Source organism: Montipora foliosa, chromosome 3, assembly GCF_036669935.1.
Source record: "Montipora foliosa isolate CH-2021 chromosome 3, ASM3666993v2, whole genome shotgun sequence".
NCBI lineage: Eukaryota > Metazoa > Cnidaria > Anthozoa > Scleractinia > Acroporidae > Montipora > Montipora foliosa.
Window position 1 is genome coordinate 65,234,468 of NC_090871.1, and position 22,044 is coordinate 65,256,511.

Below are 22,044 nucleotides of genomic sequence, written 5' to 3' on the forward strand. Positions count from 1 at the left end.
TCAACTTTCGCTGATAAACAATATTTAAGTCTAAGCACCAATTTTAAAGTGAAAACGGTAAGATTTTAATAACTGTGATTTAGGGTTAGGGTTAGGTCTGTGGTCTGCAGCCTGCAAGTGTTAGATGAAACCACCGATGAAAGGCTGAGTAAAGCAATTAAATGTGCCTTTGTGGTATGAAAAGGATGGCATCTTACAACCATGCTAGAGAACGAAATGTCGTTTTAGTAAAAATTAATTGTAAGTACGTTTTGGTTGCAATTTCGACAACTTCTTGAAAACTGGACTTCTGTCTTTCCCAAAACTCATTTAGCAACAGGATCTTTAATCAGTGAGTAATAATAAGACTGTCAGCTTGGAGTTCAACTTACCAAACCTGGCACTCAAAGTCAGTTGGAATTTCATTTACAACGATCAGGTGCTCCATTACATCAACCGTTGAGGAATCACAGAGTTGGCAAGAGTACGAGACAGATTGGTATGCCTTGTTTACAACCCGATACGAGTCTTGTGATTGTAGCCCAACCGGTAATTGATCTATATTCATTAACGTAACAAGAATGCCATTCCCGAGGGATTCTACTGTAGCAAAAACCTCTTTAAAAAGTGACAAGTGTCACTTAATGCTTCATCCCCTTGACATCAGCATAGTAACGTACCGAGTTCAGAATGAGCGAAAGAATTAACTCACACCCTCATTCAAGTTATTACTGTTAACGAATTTTGGCTTTTTATTTTTGCTTAGATACCACGCGACTAATTCTGAGTCGCTTGGTAAATTATAAACTGCAAAAAACTTTGTAAAACTTGTAAAAAACAGCACGAGGGCTCTGGTATGTTTAATACGCAAGTGTTGACTTCCAATTTTTCACACTTCCACAGAATTATTGTTTCCGGAAATCTCATGAGCATGCTAATAAAGCGCGAAAAGCAATCACCTTAGTCGATTGCACTGTTAAAAGCAAAGGCTCGACGTCTTATTTATATGACCCAAAATATTGATCATTGTTCTATTAACACAGCTATCATAATAGTAACGTTACGAAGTGTAAAAATACAAAAAGCGAAGACAATTATTTCAGTTTCCTTTTTCTTAATTACTTCATTTCGACTTCGATTACACGTCTTTTGCACAGCTAACATCTGAAACACAGTTCTGAAGAGTAAACTATCCAAATAAGAGGTCTGACTCTCTCGAGGGCGAAAATTCTGCACACTCCTTAATTGTGGTCTGAGGTATGATTATGGTAGTGTTGGAGTACTAGGACACTGTAAACTGAACTTAACAATTAACGAAAATCAGGTCAAACGTTAGTTTTTGAGGAGAGGGGAAACCAGAGTACCCAAAGAAAACGCTTCGGTGCAGAGTTGAGAACCAACAAACTCAATCCACACATGGCGCCGAATCTGGGAATCGAAACCGGGCCACATTGGTGGGGGGCGAGTGCTCTCACCACTACGCCATCCCTGCACCCCTAATAGCATCCTCTTAATAAAATCTGATGACAGTGATAATGAGCTCGCGCAGGAAAAAATTTGAAATAGCAAAGAACCTTTGGTTTTCTGGTCAAGGTTACTTTAATTTGATAAGCATGATCTTCCAACTATTTTGCTGAACAAGTTGACATTGTGACAATTTTTAGAATTGGGTTTAAACTTTTTTTCCTCAGCTCATCTGGAAAATTGCTGTATGTGACCTTTGTCTTTTGTGACGAAGTGTAAAAATTTAGTAGAAGTATCATTTTAGAATTTAAAGTGAAAACGTTATAGTGACCATTATGAAAACATTTTAATAGAAACGGTAATGATCGTTTTTGGAAGAGACAATTTTCGTCCAACTGGTAGTGGCGTAAAGAAATGTTCGGCATTGTATTTTTCGCTCCTCGATTGATCGCTGAATGAAATATTTTATTGGAGCCTTACGTTATATTAAAAGCTCTTTTCTTTTTAAGTTTTGGCCCAAAAGTGCTTCAGAAACGGGTTGTCGGCATAGCTTTAAAATGCTGTATACTTTTGGCATAACAGAATGCAAATTAGGTTTTGACACCTTCAGTGCAATCCAACCCGGCCAAATATTCGCGACATGTCCCCTTGCTGTCATATACAGGGTGGTGAAAACCGCAAGTGCTTCGTAAATCCTGGTTAACCCAGATAAATTTGGATTAAATATATTCTTCTCTGTATATCTCATTTTCCGACCTTTAAAGTTTTTTTTTTTTTAATTAGTTTTTGGCTCTATATCCATTTTGCAGGGAAATTTGCCGACCGAAAAAGAGTTGCTATATTGCGGAGCAATAAACTGTGACCGACAACCTAACATCCTTTTTTATGAGCAACATGCACAAATTTACAGCAAGAGGAATTCTCTGCTATAGATTAAAAACCGCAGCCAGCTTAACTGCTGAAAACACCGCCGAATGCTAACAAAATTGGCATGGTATTCAGTAGTTACTCCCCCCAGCCAGAAGGGTTTAACTTTATTGACAATCACAAGCACATAACAAATTACCATGTGCGACGACGAAACATCACTTAAGGGGAAAAAGGTTATTTCATAAATGCAATAATCTTTGCAAGTTAAAATCATCATAAGTCAAGATAATTACAGCGGATTTAATACATATACACAAAGGCTTGACGTTTTTAAAGTTTAAATTTTAATCTTAATGATCAGCAACTGTTTTCATGATTACCCCAGTTTCCTTAGTCCCTTCCCCTCCCCCCCCCCCCCCCATTCTAATAGGAACCCGATTAAAACAAAAAAAACCTTCGAGGGAAACTTGGGATTTGGTCGAATAGTCTACAGTAACCTTGCTTTAACATCTATGGACTGTGGTGTCTGTTGATGATATCCCTTGCTTGAATGTACATCGAGATTCCATGGTTTCCATCATGACTATGGGGATCTACCAATCTTTGTAGCTCAACTAAACATTCGCCGGAAAGCGATACCGCATTGACTGGGACCACTACCTCGTTTCTCTCTGGTAATATGGCGTCGGCTATTTCTGGTTCAGAGACCCCATAATTTTCGGCAACTATGTTTTCCTCGAAGAAATCTCTGACTGCACTGTGGTTGGAACCAAACATCCGTAACATGCCAAGAATGTAGAGCTGGTTAGGGGTTTTCTGGTTCTCTGTGGATAATTTGTGGTTGTTCCAAGATGCTTTAAAATTCCTCAAACTGTTATTTATTCTTGGAATGAATACAAGGTGCAGTGCAGCAAGGTCTATTTCGCTAGTAGCATCAAGAAGAGCTTGGTTTTCTAAAAAATAAAAAAGACGCCTAAAGTATTCTGTGACCATTTTTCGCATATCTCTCCAAAGTCTCTCTATCCGCTGGTTGTGCACGGAACTTCCTTGTAAAACGCTACCTCGACCCTCTCCTCTTCTCTGCAACATCAGCCGCTTAACCTCCCCGTTTTCTACACCTTTATCGATCCGTATCCTTGACGGCCAACAAAACTCTTCCGTTGCAGAAACGAAAAGACTTGCCACAGTCGCTGCTCTGTTGTTATCTGAACATTTAAGGTAGACAACCAGCCTCGAATAGCCATCGATACCTCCGTGAACAACCAAACGCCACCTGTAAAATGACAGTATTGTGATGGTTATGACTTTTACAACTTACCAGCGCCTGAACCGTAGATTTAATCGGTGGCTTTGTACACTTACATTTTCTCGCAAAGAAGTCAGTTAAAAAAATTGGTAGACGTTGCGCTGGGCGCTGCGTGATAGGATGGGTTTCCCGTGCTGCCAGAAAAAGTAACTTAACTTACATTACCTTACCTTATCAGTTTGTGGTTGCCATCTAAATGCCAAAGACTGTTCGGGGCTGAAGATGGAAGGGTTTAAAAACTTCTGATCAGTTTATGCGTAAAAAATTGATAGGGATATTTAAAGAATCGGGGACAATCGTTATGATAAGCTTCCTACTCGGAGAAAAAAAGTTCTCCGAGTAGATTAGAAAACCATCAAACCCAAATTAGACGCCAAGTCGTGCACATACTGGTGAAAGACGAAAGCTGTGCCTATAAAGCGCTCAAGCGGCCCTAAATTGGGTTGCACCTAAAATGTCACCACTAAAAATATTGACATGAATAGCATGGGTTATCAATGTTGCATTTTAGGAATAACGGGGTTGAGAATAAATATTCCATTGATAGATTTTACTTAAATAAGACTGCGGCTACCTGGAACGGAATAAGTCACCCTGGGCGTAAGGTTGCGCCACCTCAAGTTTGCACCAACTGGGTCCACGGAAATGAGCGCGTCGGATATATCAGACCGTGATGCATACAAATTTCTAGCTGCTAATTCCCCTTCGATCATGATTATTCCTGCATCCATTGATCTGCTCTTTATTTCTTCGACAACTTCCCGCAATTCAGCCGAAGTCAAAGTCCTTCTTCCCCGCTGGTGCTGCCTTCCCATACTAAAGTAAACCCTCCTACGCCAAATAGTAGAAATCGACACACCTAGAGATAAACGAATACAATTATAATATCATTTTGTTTATCAAATAATTCTGCACAGGATAAAGATGTCAAGTCCTTCTTGTTCTAGGGACTTGACTAGGTTTAGTGATGTGGTACCGTTATGACGCCTAAGAATGATAAAACATGACGAAAACCAGGAATAAAATTAGTCACGATAATTTTTTTTCTCCAAATTTTCACAGAAACTTTGACGTTTTCCCTGTTTTTGAAGTGTTCAAAAACACTTCAAAAACTTCAATTAAAAAAAAAAAACTTCATTTCAAAACGTTTGGACCGTTAAGCACAGCTTCACTTCAGTCTGCGCGACGTTGATTTCATTTTGACACCCGCCTGGGTTTTGAGAATCTTGACAATTTGTCACGAATATCGTGGCCGGTATCGACAGAAAACGCCTACCAACTTGGTAACTTGTATACAAATTGATAGAGCACAAGCAAACTTGAAAAAAATCAACGCAAAGTTAATTAATGGCACCCGAACATAATGAGAGGCGTACAAACCTTAAAACTTGCATACAAATCATTTAATGACGAACACTGATACACGGACATAAAAAAAAAAAGTAATAGGCAAAGCTTACAAACTTAAAGGGAAGCTAACAAATACAATAAACTGCTCGAAAACGTAAGAAAATGACTAATACTTTCATAATATTGAAACAAAGTGTATTTCTTTCAGTTTTTAGGGCTGTAACCATTTGAAAAGGTATTGAACTTGCTTATATTGTTAAGGGAGAAACAATTTTCGTATATTTGTTTCAAGTTTATTAAAGTATCACCCATTTTATTAAGTAAACGAGAGGCTTCTCGTGTCGGACAGTATTCTGCTAAGTTTGTAGGCTCTGCCTTTTACACAACTTGAATGCATGTTGTCAAGTTTGCACACGTTTCATGTCTTACAAGTACATACTATGCTCATTAGTCATTAGTGCACTGCATGGATTACCGAGAGCTTTTGCGATATCCATCCACGACAAAGCGTATGCGCGCATAACTTCCAGTTGTTCCTTGGTGATTATATATGAAGGTCTGCCAACGCTCCTCGTGGCTGATAATGGTGCCCTGTAGCAGAGGTGTTCCGCTAGGAAAGGAATTAAACAACTGTATTGTTCAATCATCCGACCAAGTATGCCTTCCAAACTAAGAAGGTTTGTTACCAGCATCTGTAACGTTGGTTCTGAACAAGGCCTTGATGTTTCTAAAGTCCAGTGGATTCGCCTGAGATGTTGTATGGCTGCTTCCAGTTTGATTTTAAGCCCCGACAAGCGTTCATTACTTACATTCGGGTCCTCTATGGAATTTTTGGCGAGAAAGTAGAGATCGTGTACCTCGTTGACAAATACTTCAACTGTTTGGGGGTCAAGCGCGACATCTGAAAAACAATTTTTTTTTTGTATCGAAGTTAAAAATGACATGGCTACCATGAGCTAGGGGTTCTATTTATATTTTGGGTTACCTGTGTCGGCTTGCGAGAAAACAATTAGCAACACAATAATCGCGGACACGGACCCTTCCATAAAAGGCATCTGAATAAGATTAAGTGAAAGTTTCTTTTCCTATTTCGTCTAATGGTTTCTTTCTATAGCTTTAAACCTGTAAACGGGCTATAACAGCAGCTTTGGATCGCGCTTTAGGTGACCTTTGATGCGATACCATATGGTTTCATTGTATTTGATTGGTTTTGTAGTTTCCTCTTCAGCACATGACGTGGGTCTTTTGTCCTTTATGCTATTTGATACCGGAAACCTCTGCCAGGTTGCACTGAGGATTTTTTTGTGAGATGTCCGAAGAATTATTTAGTAGCTTAAGTTCAACCATGTCTTCTGTTTTGCAATCGATTGATCTCGAACAGGAAAGGTTAACAAGTCGACCAAATGCTGTTGGTCCTTTGTTCAACAGCTCGTCCCCAGAAACGACGAGCCGAATTACAACCAGGAATGCGGGTGCCAAGCCCACAAGGACATTTGTGTGGCTTGGCCAAAACGTAACAAATGTGGATTTATCGTCATTAGATGGTAAACGCGTTAAGTTTTCAAAAGGGATGGCTTCGGACGCAATTTTAACGTTGCTGAAGAGAGAAATACCGCAGATCGGGTCAACCAGGTAAGCTTAGCCTACATTTAATTGAGAAAAAGGTTACCGACTTGATGCTTTGGTGTTAGAAGATTCGTTCCAATATTATGAAGGAAAGCTTTAATGTAACATGCGCAAAGCAGCAAAGTGAAAAATATCATATCAAAATTAAAAAGTATTCGTTTTTTAATTTTGTTTTCCAGAACACGTTGTCGTTTTTAATCTCCCGAGTAGTGAAACAATACATCAATTCAGAAATGATCGACATTTTTGGCAGACATTGCTCTGCTATGATGAGAGTTTCAAGTTAACACTTCATTGTTATGTTTCGTAATCCTTGTGGCTGTTCTTAGGGGGGATTGAATAATTCCAATTTAACAACTTGAGTTGTAATAAAAAGGTGGGCTATTTTCTTAAATGGAAAATCCTCAAGTAGGAGAAATCTCGTTTTCCCACTAACGATAGGAATCTTTTATGATCAAATTCCAACAGAAAGGAGGGGAGTGGCAAACATGGTCTTTGACTCGTCAGCCCGACGTTCTCTCGGACCTTGAACACAAGAAAACCCCTCTTGCGCCTAGAATAAAGAGCCCGAGTAAGCGTCTAAAATATAGCGCAGAGCCCGCTTCACCATAAATGCTTTTAAACGTGCGGTTTCAGGTCGTTTCAGGGGCCGTTATCGACCTGGAATGTTACTCGCTCTTTGTAATATTCCTTAAACAGGTCTATCGAAATGCGGGCTGCATGTGCAGCACTATTACTTTTTCCTTCCTTAACCAATGATAATGAAACCCCAAAGAGTTGATACCAAAGTAGTGTCAACACTAGTGTTACACTGTGTTTCTCTCAAGCGTGACAGCAACCAATTGCTCTGAATGGCGTTGTCGCTGGCGTAGCCATCATCTTTGCTAAAACAACCTCATATTCGCTAAGTTGTATTTCCTGCCGCTAAATTCCATTCGCTGGCGCAAATTTCTGTTCGTTGTCACCAATACGAATTCGGGAATATAGCCTGAATTTTCAGCCGCCTCCTCCGCCCTCTGGCTGGAGAGTTTTAGCAACTACAATGCAATTACGACGTCTAGAGGATGTCCCAAAATGGCAAGAAAATATTAACCAACACTTTCGTTCCCAGGCCATCCCGGTATCACAGCCCGAAGTTATTGCTGGGCAGTCGTCAGCTTCACTGTTGGTTTTCCGTGTTTTAAATGAAGTTGAGCCACTTAGGGAAGTACTTCCCCACTTCCCTAAGTGGCTCAACTTCATTTAAAACACGGAAAACCAACAGTGAAGCTGAAAAAAGTAGAAAAAGCGTAACAACTGTTTTACATGATTGCCGGGTGGGAACAGATACCTGCTTGATTAGAGTGAAGATATAGTTGACGTCATATTGTCATTGATGTGCCAGAGCCTCACTGGCTGTCAAAACAGAGGGTCTTTTGTTCCTGTGGTTGGCCCATTTGAATAACAAAAGCAATGTTTGTAAACAGATGTTATCCCTATAGGTTTGATTTATACATCTCATGTATTCATTTTGACAGCACAATCAGCTTCTATAAGTCAAAGAGTGCAGGGAATCATGCCCTCTTCTATGTTGGCTCCTCTCTATCTGGGAATGAGATAGTTTCAAACTACAAATACAGTACAACCAGAGTTTTCTTAGCAAGAGGACAGGAACCTCCTGAGAATGATGATGTCATTGAAGAACCTGTTACTGTGGTCAGCTCAAATGTCCATCAAATCAGAGCTACTGGTATGTAATTTTCCAGCTTGTGCAAAGAGGCAGACGTTATAACAGATATAAGCAGAGGTTGCTTATCATGCATTAGATTACAGAAGTGAAAGGGTCCAGCAGGGTGTCGGTTGTTTAATTTCACACTTAATAATAATAATAATTAGTAATAATAATAATAATAATAATAATAATAATAATAATAATAATAATAATAATAATAATAATAATAATAATAATAATCACTATATTTAAGTCTCAAGGTTATTTAGCAGAGCACAAGTGCTCTACTGATTGGGGAGAGTACAAACCAAATCAAATGTTGGATTTTGAGGACAGGGGAAAACCAGAGTACACAGGGAGAAACCTCTCACAGCAGCGTACAGAACCAAGAAACTCAATCCACATATGGCAGCGAACCTGATAACTGAACCTGGGCGGGATTCATGGAAGGCACCACTGCACCAGCCCTGCTCTCGTTAAGGCTTTCATACTACATGTACAAAAGAGTTAAAGAAATAATATAAACCTGCATAAAGTGAAACAGTTGAAACATCGCTGAAAAATGGCTAAACCTTCCATACGATAATTCCAGGTAAATTGAGATAACCACATTATTCTAATAAGGGCTACAAAAGAGAGCTTCCTAACCCCAACTGGGATCCTACCCAGAGTGGAACTTCCGATAAAGGTGTTTCAGACTACTGAAACATGTTGACATTGTACCTTCATCTTTGTTTTGTAGATCGTTTGATTACTGATGACAGCAAAAAATGCATCAAAGGTATTTAATATATGTATGCACTATGCCCCCTGAATAAAGCTAAAACTTGGCTATCAATGCCACAACCTGTTTGCGAGGTAAAATACACTGACAACAGCAATGGGGGAAAATTGGGCCTTGTCCAACAAAGCCGTTGCAAAGGCGAGGGCAAGAAATTGCCAATACTCATGATACTTAATAGGATAATGGTTACTTTTAAAGTAAATGTGTAAACTGCAACAGCATTGGCTATTTTTTCATTAAAAACAATGCCAAAGCCGAGCAATAATACAAAATGCCAATAGTTGTTATACCCAAGGAGGTGATTGGGGTGCTGTTGGGCAAAATTTTGCAACAACCAAGGTACAACTCAAACGCAATCTGTTTCCAAAACTGTTTGTACGCCATGTACGCACCATGCAAGTGTGATCAATTCAAATCTTGGATGAGGGGCAGCATAATTCAACATTGGCTGGATTGGCTGACCCAGATGTCTTGACCCAATCTCCTCTCGGTTAAGACAACACAAGATTGCTGCGAGGAAAAGTCATAACAATTTTCATTCAAGAAGCAAATAAATTCCTATATTACCTAGTGTACGATTCACATATGAACTGAAAATGAGGGTTTCTTGAGATTAGTGTTGATTCAATCCTTAACGCTACAACTGTAATGGTCAGAGTTCATGTATGCACCTCTCTCATGAGTTTAATTTTGGTCCCATCTAGGGCATTTTGGACCACAGTATCATGAGGCAGGCACAACAGGTACTGACATACTGGATTGTAAATTGGTTAAGTCAATATCAGTGGAGTTGAATGTTTATCTGTAAATGCCAAAAGCCTAGTAAAAACAAAATTCTACCTAAAGCGACTGTCAGTGTTGGAGGCAGACTAAGTTAAAAAAATCAATGGCTATTTACAACCATTATGAAGTAATAACAAACCGAAACACATGACCTTGAAGCATTTAATGTAATACAACTCTCCTTGGAATAAAGCAGGGGATTTTTGGACACCAATTTTGTGGCCAAATATGGACAAAGTGAAGCTGCATATGTGCAGGAAAATGCGAGCTTTGTTAGATATAAGTAATGAAATTTTTAAATTTAAAAAACCCAAGCCCTGAACCAGAGTCAAACGTTTCAAGGTCATGAGCTTCTCATAATATAATAAGCGGGTATTGTAGATATCTCTTACATTTTGTTTTTATTGGTTTAATTTTGCAGTTGGTTTAATCACAGTGGACAACTGTGATGATGGGCTATATTACCCAGGTAATTCCATAAAAGGGCTTTTCTCTATCTTTCAATGAGTTTAATTAGTTACTTATTTTAGTATCTAAACGTAATCACCACATGCAAAATAACATATTTCATTTTCTTTAGGATTGTTGCATACATCACAAATGCAGCCAATAAATGCAGCAATGAGACATGCAAACGTAACTGGTTTACCCTTTGTTGGCATATCCTTTGAATGTGTAAGTCAAGTGTGATTTCGTTTAAAGGTAAACTCACTTTATAATCAGGCTGAGATTTTGTTAAAATCCATGCCTTGTACCAACCCAACCACCCAATTTGAATGGGTGTTTTTGTGATCACTGGGAGAGAGGGGCTTGGGAATAGGGATTTTAAACCCAGTATTTTTTAAATTGTTAGTTAAGAAAGACTTCAAATTCCTAGTTCTCCAATAATTTTGTTTGATAATTACCAAGGCACATTTCTTTAATAACCTATAATAAACATGCTTGTAGAATTATACTTATTTATCACTAACTGTTACATTTGATGAATTTTGACTCCACTATTCAATCAGACACAACACGACTAAGTCAATCACAACACAACTGTGTAGATACATGGGCATGTAGGACAGCAAGCGCCACAAGCCGGTTTATTTTGCTTACCTTATGCATACAAACTCCGCTCTAGCATAACAATGCGTAAGCATACTTAATGGTACTGACCTCCTAAAAGCTTGTTAAAGGAAAAGTACACTGGGCACCTGCCGGATACGAAAACCCAAAACCCTTCGGGAATGAGGGAACGTATTCTCCAAACCCTATGCAAGTGCCACTACCCTATGGAGGCTAAGGGGAAAATTTAACAAAAAAGTAGGTGAAGAAAGCTGAACCTAGACTGATTCAAATCCCTAACGGATCACTATTTGTACAACAAATTACCCATAATTCCCACCAGACAACCAGACCCAGTGCTCTGGTCTGTGCCGTCAAAATATCTATTTCTGCCAATTTCGCAGCCTACAACTGTCAGAAATAGCATTTTAAGCTGTCAAAATCTATGTACTCTGCCATTAATCAGTCAAAAACTATAATATACCCTTCCATTTACCATTAATTGACTCCCAGGAGTGAGACTTAACAGATTGTACTCTGTCTAATGCCAGGCATTTGAGGTGTCAATGGCTATATACCCCGAACCCTGATATCTCTTTTCAATAATTATTGTAACTATAATAATCCCGTTTCAGCTTTGTCAGCACATCAATAAGGGGCCACGAATTGGTTTAGTGTTCATCACTAATCAAGCAAGCTTTTTAACTGTAGAGGAAAGTGAGATGTTAAGGTGAGTTTTCAAATGAACCCAGTCTGTTAATTGGCCAAAGATGATAATGTTCTAATTTGATATATGTTATGTGTTAAAATAAAACAATATTTTATTCCATCATTGGAAGTACATCTATACAGACGGCCAAGTCTGTTAGTTTAAACTTGAGGATGTTTGCCATTGCTACTGCGCATTTTTTCGCACATGTCACGCACACGTCATGCATCCGACGCAGACCACGAAAGTAAACACGATGCTAAAGGCGCAAACATTTCCACAAGAATGGAACGTGAAAGCTTGTGGCATCATGGGATAGTTGTGGGCTCTCGTGCGACCGAAGTTTTCTTTCTTAGACTAATATGTATCGTTTTTCAAGGTCTATTTCACCTCAGAAAAAGACATCAGCTGCAAAGGTTAATTTAGTTATATTAGTTATGTTGAATTGAGTATGCATGTTTACCTGATCTAAATTTCCCTAATGTAGCTTTTCTATGGCTTACAGTCGTAAGACAAGATCATCTTAAAGTAACGCAATCTTCAAAAAAGTGCACCTCATGATCTCGAAAAGGAGCACGGTGACCCCCCATTTTTTTTTTTTCTTGCCTTTTTGCCAAAAGTAGATCATTACCTTTCTGCGTGAAAAGTTTAAAAACAATCTGTACGTGGGAACATTTCGGGCACGAACGTCCTTAACTTCATATAATTATTGTTTTTGTTTTAGAGACCTTTGTAACTACTATGTGTCACAAAGAATGGCAAGTGATGCGGATCCTTTAGTTTGGATTTCTAGCAAAGACAGTGTTGAAGGAATGATGGGTAGGGCTGTGAGAATGGCCTTAAGTTTTAAATACATAGTGGATTTTTGTAAAAACACTTGGAAAGTACCAAGTATAATTATTGAAGCTATGAATAATGAAGTGAATTTTGCCAAGACATTTTCTAAAATAGACATGGGGCAATATTACTGCACAGAATTAATGTGGCTACAAGTTCCCTAAATGATAATTTAATCCACACTATTGCTGGAGTCACATTATTTTCCTTTGAAATACCTCACCTTTGTTAACTGTGACAGTAGATCTATACAGTTTTGTTTTAAATCTAAATTTCTTTCATCTGCAGCACTACAAGATTTAGGGGGACAAAGTCTTCGGTTACCCCAGTTGATGATTTGTACCCCTTCACTTCGCAGTTTACGAGTACCAATGACTGTGGAGAAATTTACAGGTACATGTAACAATATACATGTAGTTAACATTAGGTTACAATAATATCAAGGGTATAGAGTTTTAACCTTCGAGCACTTAAGTAATTAATTTAATTGCGAGCCAGGATTTTTAACCTGTAAAATTTCATTTATTATTAACTTACCGTCAAGCTTGAAGGTCCTTATATTATTGCCTTATACTCTATAAAGGTATTGTGCCCTTGAATTGAGATCCTGCTTTCAACCCCCAACCAGTTCTCTGAATACCCCCCCCCCCCTCCCTTCTTTGAATATACCAATAATAATTGCAGACAAAAATTTTCATTTCTTAAAGGTGTATTTCCTGCATGTGAGTTTAGTGATGCCATTGAAAAAGCCATGGAAGCAATACAAGTAGTGATGATAAACAGGTGAGATGAATGCACACCTTTGTGACACCATTGAATTAGCCAACCGCTATTTAAAGTGTCCTTTCCAATGATTTCTAAATTAGGGATTCACTAAAATTAATATCTCAACATGAATCACCCTTGAAAGGGGCCACTGCATAACAAAATTATTATTTTAACGTTTAGATGCTTATCATCACAGTTATTAATTAACGTTACCTGAGCAGTATCAAAAGGGAAGCCTGATAAATTACAGGCTTGAATGCGATTTGAACCCTGACCTCTGTGCTACCGGTGCAATATATAATATAGTGCTCTACCAGTTGAGCTATCATGACATTTGGGAGTGGTCATTTTGTGAGTTCATAGTGAGCCTGCAGACGCTATAGATATTATGAAAGTTAATATACATGTATGAAAGCCATGCATGTAAAACTATGCATTTGAACTGCAGATATAATTAAGTTGAGATGCTGGTCATCGCAGTTATTAATTAATTAACGCTAATTATGATATTTCACGTGTTAACTTTTGTCACATTTTTAAAACTACAATCATGGACAAAAGTGTTGAGAAGGTAGCTTCCATTTTAAAAATAATCCCCTCCCCTTTATCTATGTTGGAATTTTCCAGGGAAATAAATGGTGACTTTCTTACCTGAAGAACCAAACATTGATATGGGGGAGGGGGGCCACAAGAGCATGGTATTTCCCAAATACTTCAGCTAATAGTTAGAAAAATCGAATTAGGTGTGAAGTGAATTGATCCCGCAACCTTCCCAACAACATTTGGTAGCAATGACTTTTCAGTATCAGTTGGCAGGATCTTTAAACAATAAAAGAATTGAAGGTTTGCAGAATTCTAATATGGAAGGCAAAATATAATCAATTTAAGCAATCATTAACATAAAGATAGCATTAACATTCCTTGTGATCTATACACACTTTCCACACCTCCCATCTGTATAGGGGATTGCTGTTGCATTAATCTTACAACTTTAAGTAACTCTTTGGATTTGGAAGCAAGCAATTAATTTGAGAAGTCAGGTACATTAAGTAACTTCTGTCTTACCATTATAGAACAACAAAAGTACAAGAAGTGGCCTTAAAGAAAAAACAGGATGAGGAGTATATCCTATCAGCAAGATGTGATGCCTCAAAGGTAATTAATGTGGTGATTATTCATTAAGATGCACTATGCATAGATTAGTTTTATGTATCTTTCAGTAAATTACACTGTGTTGTTTGTCTGCTCCCTTTCGCTACATATATTAGATGCCATGCCCATCCATTATTGAACGTGGATATTACACTTTTGTTATTAATCTGCATTACTAAATTAAGGCTGGTTTCACCATTGTATTAGTTTAGTGTCTTAAAATAATATGTTATTTTTTGATTGAGTCTGCCTTCACTCATTTAGCAGTGCAGAGCAGGAACAAACAAAGTCAGTGAAAGTATCACCACAAGTGAGAATTGAGGTAACATTAAATGATTCTCTCAAGTGTTCAATATCAGGAGGAGAACCCCACCCCCTCAAAGATTAAAGACAGCTAAAATTTCACAGTATCGCTCATGTTCAAGTCAGGCACACATCCCATTATACTCATCACAGCAAAGTCAACAATTTAATGTAACATGTTTTAGCGATACATTGTTTTGCAAATGCCTGCTGTGTCTTTACAATAATCAGTACATTGCTCATACCTTACAACATAAAATGTTTGCAAGTGGTCACCCTGTTTAAAAATGTTAATATATTTATTCCATCCAGCAGGTGCAAGAATTACCAGCAGTTAGTTCTCCAAGAGATGATGTGAGTTACAGTGCACTAAAATTAATGTTATGTTTACAGTATGAGAAACAGTGTTGTATAGCAGTTCTAAATAAATTAGGGAGTTAAGCAAGCAACTTGCAGTTTACACCCTCCATAATATCTAATTTAACTTTCTGTTAAAATGGTGCCTTTGCAGATCAATAAAGTGAGACTGTGAGAGCAGAAGAGTGCTTCCAGAAGACACAGAAGGGTGCTGATTAAGGTCCACACACCATCGGTTTGTTGGAGAGAAGATTCAGGAGGAATGGGTTCTATCAGGTGATGAAGTGAATACTTAGTGAAGGATAATTTTAACAATATATTAACCACGACCACCAGTAATAAGTGAATAAACTTTTGCGTCATTTGTAAAATCGCAGCTAAATTTCAACCATAAAATAGTCTCCATAAGCCTCAAACATTGTTGTTGCATCTTGTATTCAAAAAAAGAAAGGGGATTATTAAAAACCTAAGATGAAAAAAAAAGTGCTTTCTTCAGATTAAGGCCATGGTTTCTGAGGCATAATGCATCTACACATACAACCCCGCATTGTATCCTTGTATGAACTGTCATATTTTAACTTGAAATATCCTTAGTTTCTTAATCCTACTATAATTATTACCCAAATGGTCTATTTTACAGGAAGTGTATGACTGGTTGGGCAGTCATAAAGATCTTCCACTGTACTTTGTTATTGGTTGTCAAAAGCAAAGTGGATTGGAGATCTATTATCCCCGAGACAGTGTCCAAGGTGGAGAAGTTCTCAAACTCATAGAAAAGGTACTTAAAAAAATACTGATTTATCATTCCATTATCAAACAAGAATAATAATATTATTTCCATTATCAAACAAGAATAATATTATTTGTTATTAACAGCCAAGAATCATAATAATGTTATTTCATTATACTCAGTCTAATCATCATGAATGAGATTATTAATTTTGTTGTTGTTGTTGTTGTTTTCACAGGACGGAGAAGTAAAGAACATAATGACTCATACAGAAGTAAGTGCAAGTGGGGTGGACCATTTCTGTATGGAGGGTATATGGCCCTGGGAAGTCACTGTTTCTGCAAGATTTGTTCTTCGTTTAATTACGGCATTAAATTTAACCACCTTGAGGCAGTGGTGCATGTTTGATCAAAGAAATTGCTAAAGGTATCCTAATTTCTGATTTTTGCCACTCCAAAATTCCTACATGTATGGAACTGTTCCATCCCTTAGTGCTTACAGGTGGAGGCTAAACGGTACTAATAATAATGATAATAATGATCCTAATCCTAATCAGAATCATAATCAATAATAAATATAATAATAATAACAATATTATTGTTATTATTATTATTATTATTAGTAGTAGTAGTAGTAGTAGTAGTAGTAGTATAGGGTACATACTTAGAAACCATAAAATTCCAAAGCAAGAATTGAAATTATAACAGAATCATAAGTGCATAAGTACATCATTACTGATTAAGTACAATCATGGTTGTGTAGTACACACTGCATAACTATACATTGTAAGTAAAACATACTGGCAGAGCATTTCCTGTTACAATGAATGTGAGAAATATTGTTTCAGGAGTGGTTGATCTGTCTGAGCGAGAAAGGAGTCTGATAGTCTAAGCAATGTGGTAGGGGTGCAGACACAGGAATTGGATTTGGGTTTTGGATGGGGAAAAGCTAGGGCAAAATGAATTGGCATATAGGGCTTTACATGCAAAGTCCAGGTATGAAGTTGATGGACTTGGAGTAAAGTGGCCTTACGGTGGTAGAATTGGACAATTAGATTCAATTTCTGTTTCTATTAGGTCTGTAAATTATCATGAATAAAGTTTGGGAAACCACTTGCATTCCACGTACATCTAGAGAAGTCCAGCCATGGGAGCACACCTGAAACTTTCGGTATCAAGTGTTAGAGGCAGAAGGTGAGTGCATTCACCTGGAGCTTCTGATATCTTATGCTGAGGTGGAAGGTGGGCTCCTCGTCTGTAGCCTTACACACAATGGTTCACACCTGAAACTTTCGGTATCAAGTGTTAGAGGCGGAAGGTGAGTGCATTCACCTGGAGCTTCTGATATCTTATGCTGAGGTGGAAGGTGGGCTCCTCGTCTGTAGCCATTACACACAATGGTTCACACCTGGAACTTTTGGTATCAAGTGTTAGAGGCGGAAGGTGAATGAACTCACCTGGAGCTTCTGATATCTTATACTGAGGTGGAAGGTGGGTTCCTCTGAAGCCATTACACATAATGGGATCACACCTGGAACCTTCAGTATTCAGTGTTAGAGGCGGAAGGTGAATGCACTCACTGGAGCTTCTGATATTTTATGTGTGGTGGAGGTGGGTTCCTCTGCAGCAGTACGCACAATGGGTTCACACCTGGAACTTTTGGTATCAAGTGTTAGAGGTGGAAGGTGAATGCACTCACCTGGAGCTTCTGATATCTTATGCCATGGGGGAAGGTGGGTTCCTCTTCAGCTAGTACACACAATGGGTGCACACCTGGAACTTTGATATCAAGTGTTAGATGCGGAAGGTGTGCACACACCTGGAGCTTCTGATATCTTGTGCTAAGGTGGAGGTGGGTTCCCCATTGATAGTCCTACATACAATGGGCTCACACCTGGAACTTTCAGTATCAACTGTTAGAGGCGGAAGGTGTGCACACACCTGGAGCTTCTGATTTGTGTGCTAAGGTGGAAGGTGGGTTCCCCATTGATAGTCCACTACATACAATGGGCTCACACCTGGAACTTTCAGTATCAACTGTTAGAGGCGGAAGGTGTGCACACACCTGGAGCTTCTGCTTTGTTGTGCTAAGGGGGAAGGTGGGTTCCCAATGATAGTCACTACATACAATGGGCTCCCACCTGGAACTTTCAGTCTCAACTGTTAGAGGCGGAAGGTGTGCACACACCTGGAGCTTCTGATATGTTGTGCTAAGGTGGAAGGTGGGTTCCCTGTCGACACGTCACGACATACAATTGGGTCACGCCACCTGGCACTTTGAGTATCAAGTATTAGAGGCACGAAGGTGTGGTTTGCACACTTGGAGCTTCTGATATGTTGTACTGAGGTCAAAGGTGGGTTACCTTCTATCACAAGGATTTATTTCAAGTTTGGTGCTAGAATGCAAATGAAGTTACCTTTGGTTTATCAAAACTTAGCTTAATATCACTGAATTTGCCATATTCATTCATTTAAAAAGTAACAATTGCTTAAAACAACAACGAATTGTCAATACAATCTCTTTTCAGCAATGATACTTCCCTCCTACTTTGCCTTTTTTTTTTCAGGGTCACATTTTCTGGGACTTTCCCAGAATTGCCTGACCACAATTCAACTGTGGAATCTACCAGGTTGGTTTGCATAATACTTTTTGTACAGTTTGTATTGGCAAGTGACAGATGTTTAAGTAGTCTAGATCTAAAAAGTTAAAAATTTATCATTCAGTTCACTTGTGAACGTCCATTCAGGATATTCACAAATGAATGCGACATTATTTTTTTGTTGCTTCCTGAGCAACACAATAAAATTATATGCTGCAGTTAATTTAGAAAATGTGCAAACATGTGAAAATTTCACGTACAAAACACCAAGTGGGCACATCGTCCTTTCATGTTATATTATCCTCGTTTTTTGGAGCATAAGCGTAAATAGCTATAATTTTCGGGATTTTTTGATGACTGCTCAATAAAATTCTATGACTGCAAGAAAAAAACATTTTTACATATCCATGGCTTTTACCACCTTTTTCCCTGAACCCTGCATGGAGGATATTAATAAACAGTTTTGTTGCTCCTGGATAACTTATTAAGCTGTTTGCAACAGGCAAAGGATCCGTCAGGAAAAGAAAAAAATAGTTGAGAGGGTATGAGAGAGGAGAAGAACAAAAACCCTACAAAAAGTAACTAGTTTTCCATCACGGTTACCATAAAACTCTCCGAAGTTTACACATGCTAGGTTGTGACATGAAGGTGCTCCCATACTGCACGTATTTTATGGAAGGTGCGGAAGTATAAATGACAATGAAATGATTCTAACCTCAGCAAGGTACATTAAATATAAACAGGTTTGTTGCTTCCTGGATAACTTGTTCATACAGTCTTGTCAAGGAAGGGATAAGATCCGAAAAAAAAAAAACACAAGGAAAGGAAGGCACGGGAAAGGATAAAAGCAAATAAAGTGTACCAAAAGCACGTTCCATAATATGGTAACAAAAAACTCGATTGTTTTTTGACTAAACAACTAGTGTAACAGTACTAATTGGTACTTGGTACATGTTACTTGGTACTTGGTTTGTAAATCCCACAAAAGTACGGACAAATCCAAAAAATTCTCTTGATTTCAATATGGAATTTTTCCCCTTATATGTATGTGGCCCCTGATCCAGACCAAAACGAAACCCAAACATGTACTTTTCCCTGAGAAGAATAGCAATTGGGTCACCGCTTCTAATGGGATGCCCCTCCTACATGAATTTGAAGGGATCAAGGTTTGGTGGACAATAGCAGAAAGACATGAAAAATGGCTGATTTTTATGTCAACAGTTCAATTCGTACATGAATTATCCATTAAATTAGAATTACTAAACAAGGTGGTGTAGACAGTAATCGTCAAGCAAAGAGAGGGGGGCCTGTAACATATCGCGGACTAGCATACCAGGGAGGCAGTGTGGTCTAGTTGTTAGGGAGTTGGGTTTTCATGCGATTGCCGCAGTGTTCAAAATACCGTTTGAGCTTCTTGTTTGAATTTTGTTTCCGGTATGTCACTGAAATTCAACTCCAATATGCGGTTTGTAAATAGCCATCTGGTTACATCCTGCAAAGTTTAAGGTTCTTAGTTAAGTGTCAAGTGATTTATCCTTCAGATTGTTAAAGAGTTTGGCCGTTTTTCTCTGATCTCAGCTTGCTAGCCAAGTGAACAGTGTTCAGGCTAATGTTGTATAAACAAAACGCATTTACATTTATTACAATTTATTATTGTATTGAATGATCATAATTGTTTATTTAGTCCTTTGTTTTTTTTGCCTGACTGGTGGGTGTCATGGCAAAAAAACAAAAATAAAGAAAACACAAAGCAAAAACGGTATGATTAAAAATGTTACGATTGTTTGTTTAATCCCTTGTATTTTTGGACCATCATTATAACAGACATTACAAAAACTGTTTGGTGCTTTATTGGACAACAGATGCTCGGTTCGAGGAAAAGAAAAGAGAAAAAAGTCGGGTAAGAGAGGAAAGAGCAGATTTGGGCAAAGCAGGGACACAAGAAGAGCTAAACAAATCAAACCCAATGTAGTGACAGGTAAGCAACATTACTTTATAACATTGCATACTTAGATGTATATTTTGACTTCAAGTTAGATGATCCTCAGTTTAAATAATAATGTAAACAAGGGAAACAGTTTCCCTTCTATCGCTTTTTACACACAAATCTTTCTCCAAAGATGAATTTCGACAAACCTAGTGAAGGAAACAATGACAGGAGAATTCTTGATTGAAAAATTTTTTTTTGATACAACGACATTTTCTAACAGATCACAGAAGACGCATGTCCAACAACAAAATATAACCAATCCAAAATTCACCGGTGATGTCACCAGCCGTTGTTGTCCAATTTTTTTTTTTTTGACTCTCAATCTAACAATGAAGGGAGGGCAACGTATGATGGATGGTACCTACACCTTGGCCTAGTGACAAAAAGAGAAATAAGAAATACATAGGGTAATGTGCATCTTCTCATGTGAGTAACAACATGCATGTAACAAGAATAACAACACAAAATGGAAAAAAAGGGGCAATATGGCATGCAGACTTCCACTGTGAATAGTCAGAGGGCCTGTGCAGCAAAGATGCCTCCCATGATCAGTGTAATATTCTAGTTCTTCCCCACAAATGATTTACTGGTGTCATAAATTGGGTGGTGTCACCGAAAATCTGAAGTGTGTAAGTTGAAATTTAATGTAGACAAGCAACTACAAATCTTCAAAAATCTAAAACTCCCCATTTGATTGTCATGTTGCTTGTCGCATCCCACAGATGTTGTGAGGAGAGAGACAAGAAGACAGGAAGACAGGTATGAACGTTTCCGCCTTTAGGGCATCACTTGAAGTACCTATGAAGTATAAGCTACTTTTTGCTTACATGAAAGACATTTCACACACTACCAAAAATTGTATTTTCTTTGCTGAATCTATCTGTCCCTTTCCCAAAGTTATTAAAGTTTTAGTTTAAAAATTGTTGGATGTAACAAAAAAGTTCCATTTAGCAAAAATCACAAAATCAAGTATGCACCGTTAATCACAATCTTGCAGCAGCAGTCGATGGTACGTCAGAGAACATTGCCACGGCAACTCTTCTCCCCAGTCCCCTCTTGGCAAAGAACATAACATCTTTTAAATTGGATCAATTAAGGAGGGTCAAACAAATTTAAATTTGAAGACAGCATACCGTAGGTACACAACTGTTTATACGCTTGACGTAAATTTCCCAAGACCTGACATAATTTTTGACAGCAACACACACAATGTGTTCTGGTCAAGAAAATCTGTCATTTGAGTAATTAGTCTTTGGTACGTAGACCTATTTCAAAGCAGAAAAGCCATCTGTTTGTCATTCAGAAAGGCCTTTCAAAAAAAGCAAAACATAGTTTTCCCTTCATAGGCACTTACCAGTTAGCTTATGTCTTACCCATTTTGATGTCTTTAAGAGAGGACAATGTGGCATTTTAAACCATTCACTGTTCAGGCATCCCGGGATGCCTCCACTTGATGAAATTTTTATCGCCTGGTTGTTAGAGGAAAATCTTTTAGTCTCACTCCCAGGAGTCAATGGGTTACAAGGTCACTCGAAAGAATGTGAACAGAGAGGCGACAACAAATGTACACAACTAGTAATAATTTGGTTAAAAATCAATATATTTTATTCAACAGATAAATTCCACAAGCAACGAGCAGAACGGTGGGGGTACCAAAAAGAAGAAGGAAGATCAGA

The 22,044-nt window shown here is 38.2% G+C and overlaps 3 protein-coding genes and 1 pseudogene across 3 annotated transcripts in view; 2 read left to right on the forward strand and 2 right to left on the reverse strand.

Annotated features, from left to right (window-relative positions):
- Positions 1-22,044, forward strand: part of LOC137996231 (organic cation/carnitine transporter 2-like) — a 200,655-nt pseudogene that overhangs the window by 94,461 nt on the left and 84,150 nt on the right.
- LOC137997971 (tetratricopeptide repeat protein 28-like) overlaps positions 1-22,044 on the reverse strand; it is a 114,499-nt gene that overhangs the window by 68,223 nt on the left and 24,232 nt on the right. The window lies entirely within an intron of this gene.
- Positions 2,767-5,954, reverse strand: LOC137997973 (uncharacterized). Its single transcript, XM_068844333.1, has 4 exons — positions 5,445-5,954; positions 4,194-4,478; positions 3,790-3,835; positions 2,767-3,586 (listed from the first exon to the last, which is right to left on the reverse strand). The coding sequence occupies exons 1-4, from the start codon at positions 5,920-5,922 to the stop codon at positions 2,824-2,826; spliced, it is 1,572 nt and encodes a 523-aa protein (XP_068700434.1). The 5' UTR covers positions 5,923-5,954; the 3' UTR covers positions 2,767-2,823.
- LOC137994321 (uncharacterized) lies at positions 5,960-20,350 on the forward strand. Its single transcript, XM_068839903.1, has 15 exons — positions 5,960-6,601; positions 8,113-8,324; positions 9,049-9,087; positions 9,795-9,833; positions 10,295-10,342; positions 10,454-10,548; positions 11,559-11,653; positions 12,357-12,451; positions 12,758-12,862; positions 13,177-13,252; positions 14,311-14,392; positions 14,654-14,699; positions 16,018-16,090; positions 18,346-18,408; positions 20,203-20,350. The coding sequence occupies exons 1-15, from the start codon at positions 6,279-6,281 to the stop codon at positions 20,348-20,350; spliced, it is 1,539 nt and encodes a 512-aa protein (XP_068696004.1). The 5' UTR covers positions 5,960-6,278.

Bases quoted from the DNA above. Each gene is read 5' to 3' on its own strand.
- LOC137997973 (XM_068844333.1), bottom strand. From the start codon at position 5,922: ATGGTAGCCATGTCATTTTTAACTTCGATACAAAAAAAAAATTGTTTT. The intron at 4,479-5,444 runs GTAATCCATGCA...GTTTATCTCTAG, and splicing joins GGATATCGCAAAAGCTCTCG to GTGTGTCGATTTCTACTATT. The intron at 3,836-4,193 runs GTAGCCGCAGTC...TTCCATCTTCAG, and splicing joins GGTGACTTATTCCGTTCCAG to CCCCGAACAGTCTTTGGCAT.
- LOC137994321 (XM_068839903.1), top strand. From the start codon at position 6,279: ATGTCCGAAGAATTATTTAGTAGCTTAAGTTCAACCATGTCTTCTGTT. The intron at 9,834-10,294 runs GTACTGACATAC...TTAATTTTGCAG, and splicing joins TCATGAGGCAGGCACAACAG to TTGGTTTAATCACAGTGGAC. The intron at 14,393-14,653 runs GTAATTAATGTG...TCACTCATTTAG, and splicing joins CAAGATGTGATGCCTCAAAG to CAGTGCAGAGCAGGAACAAA.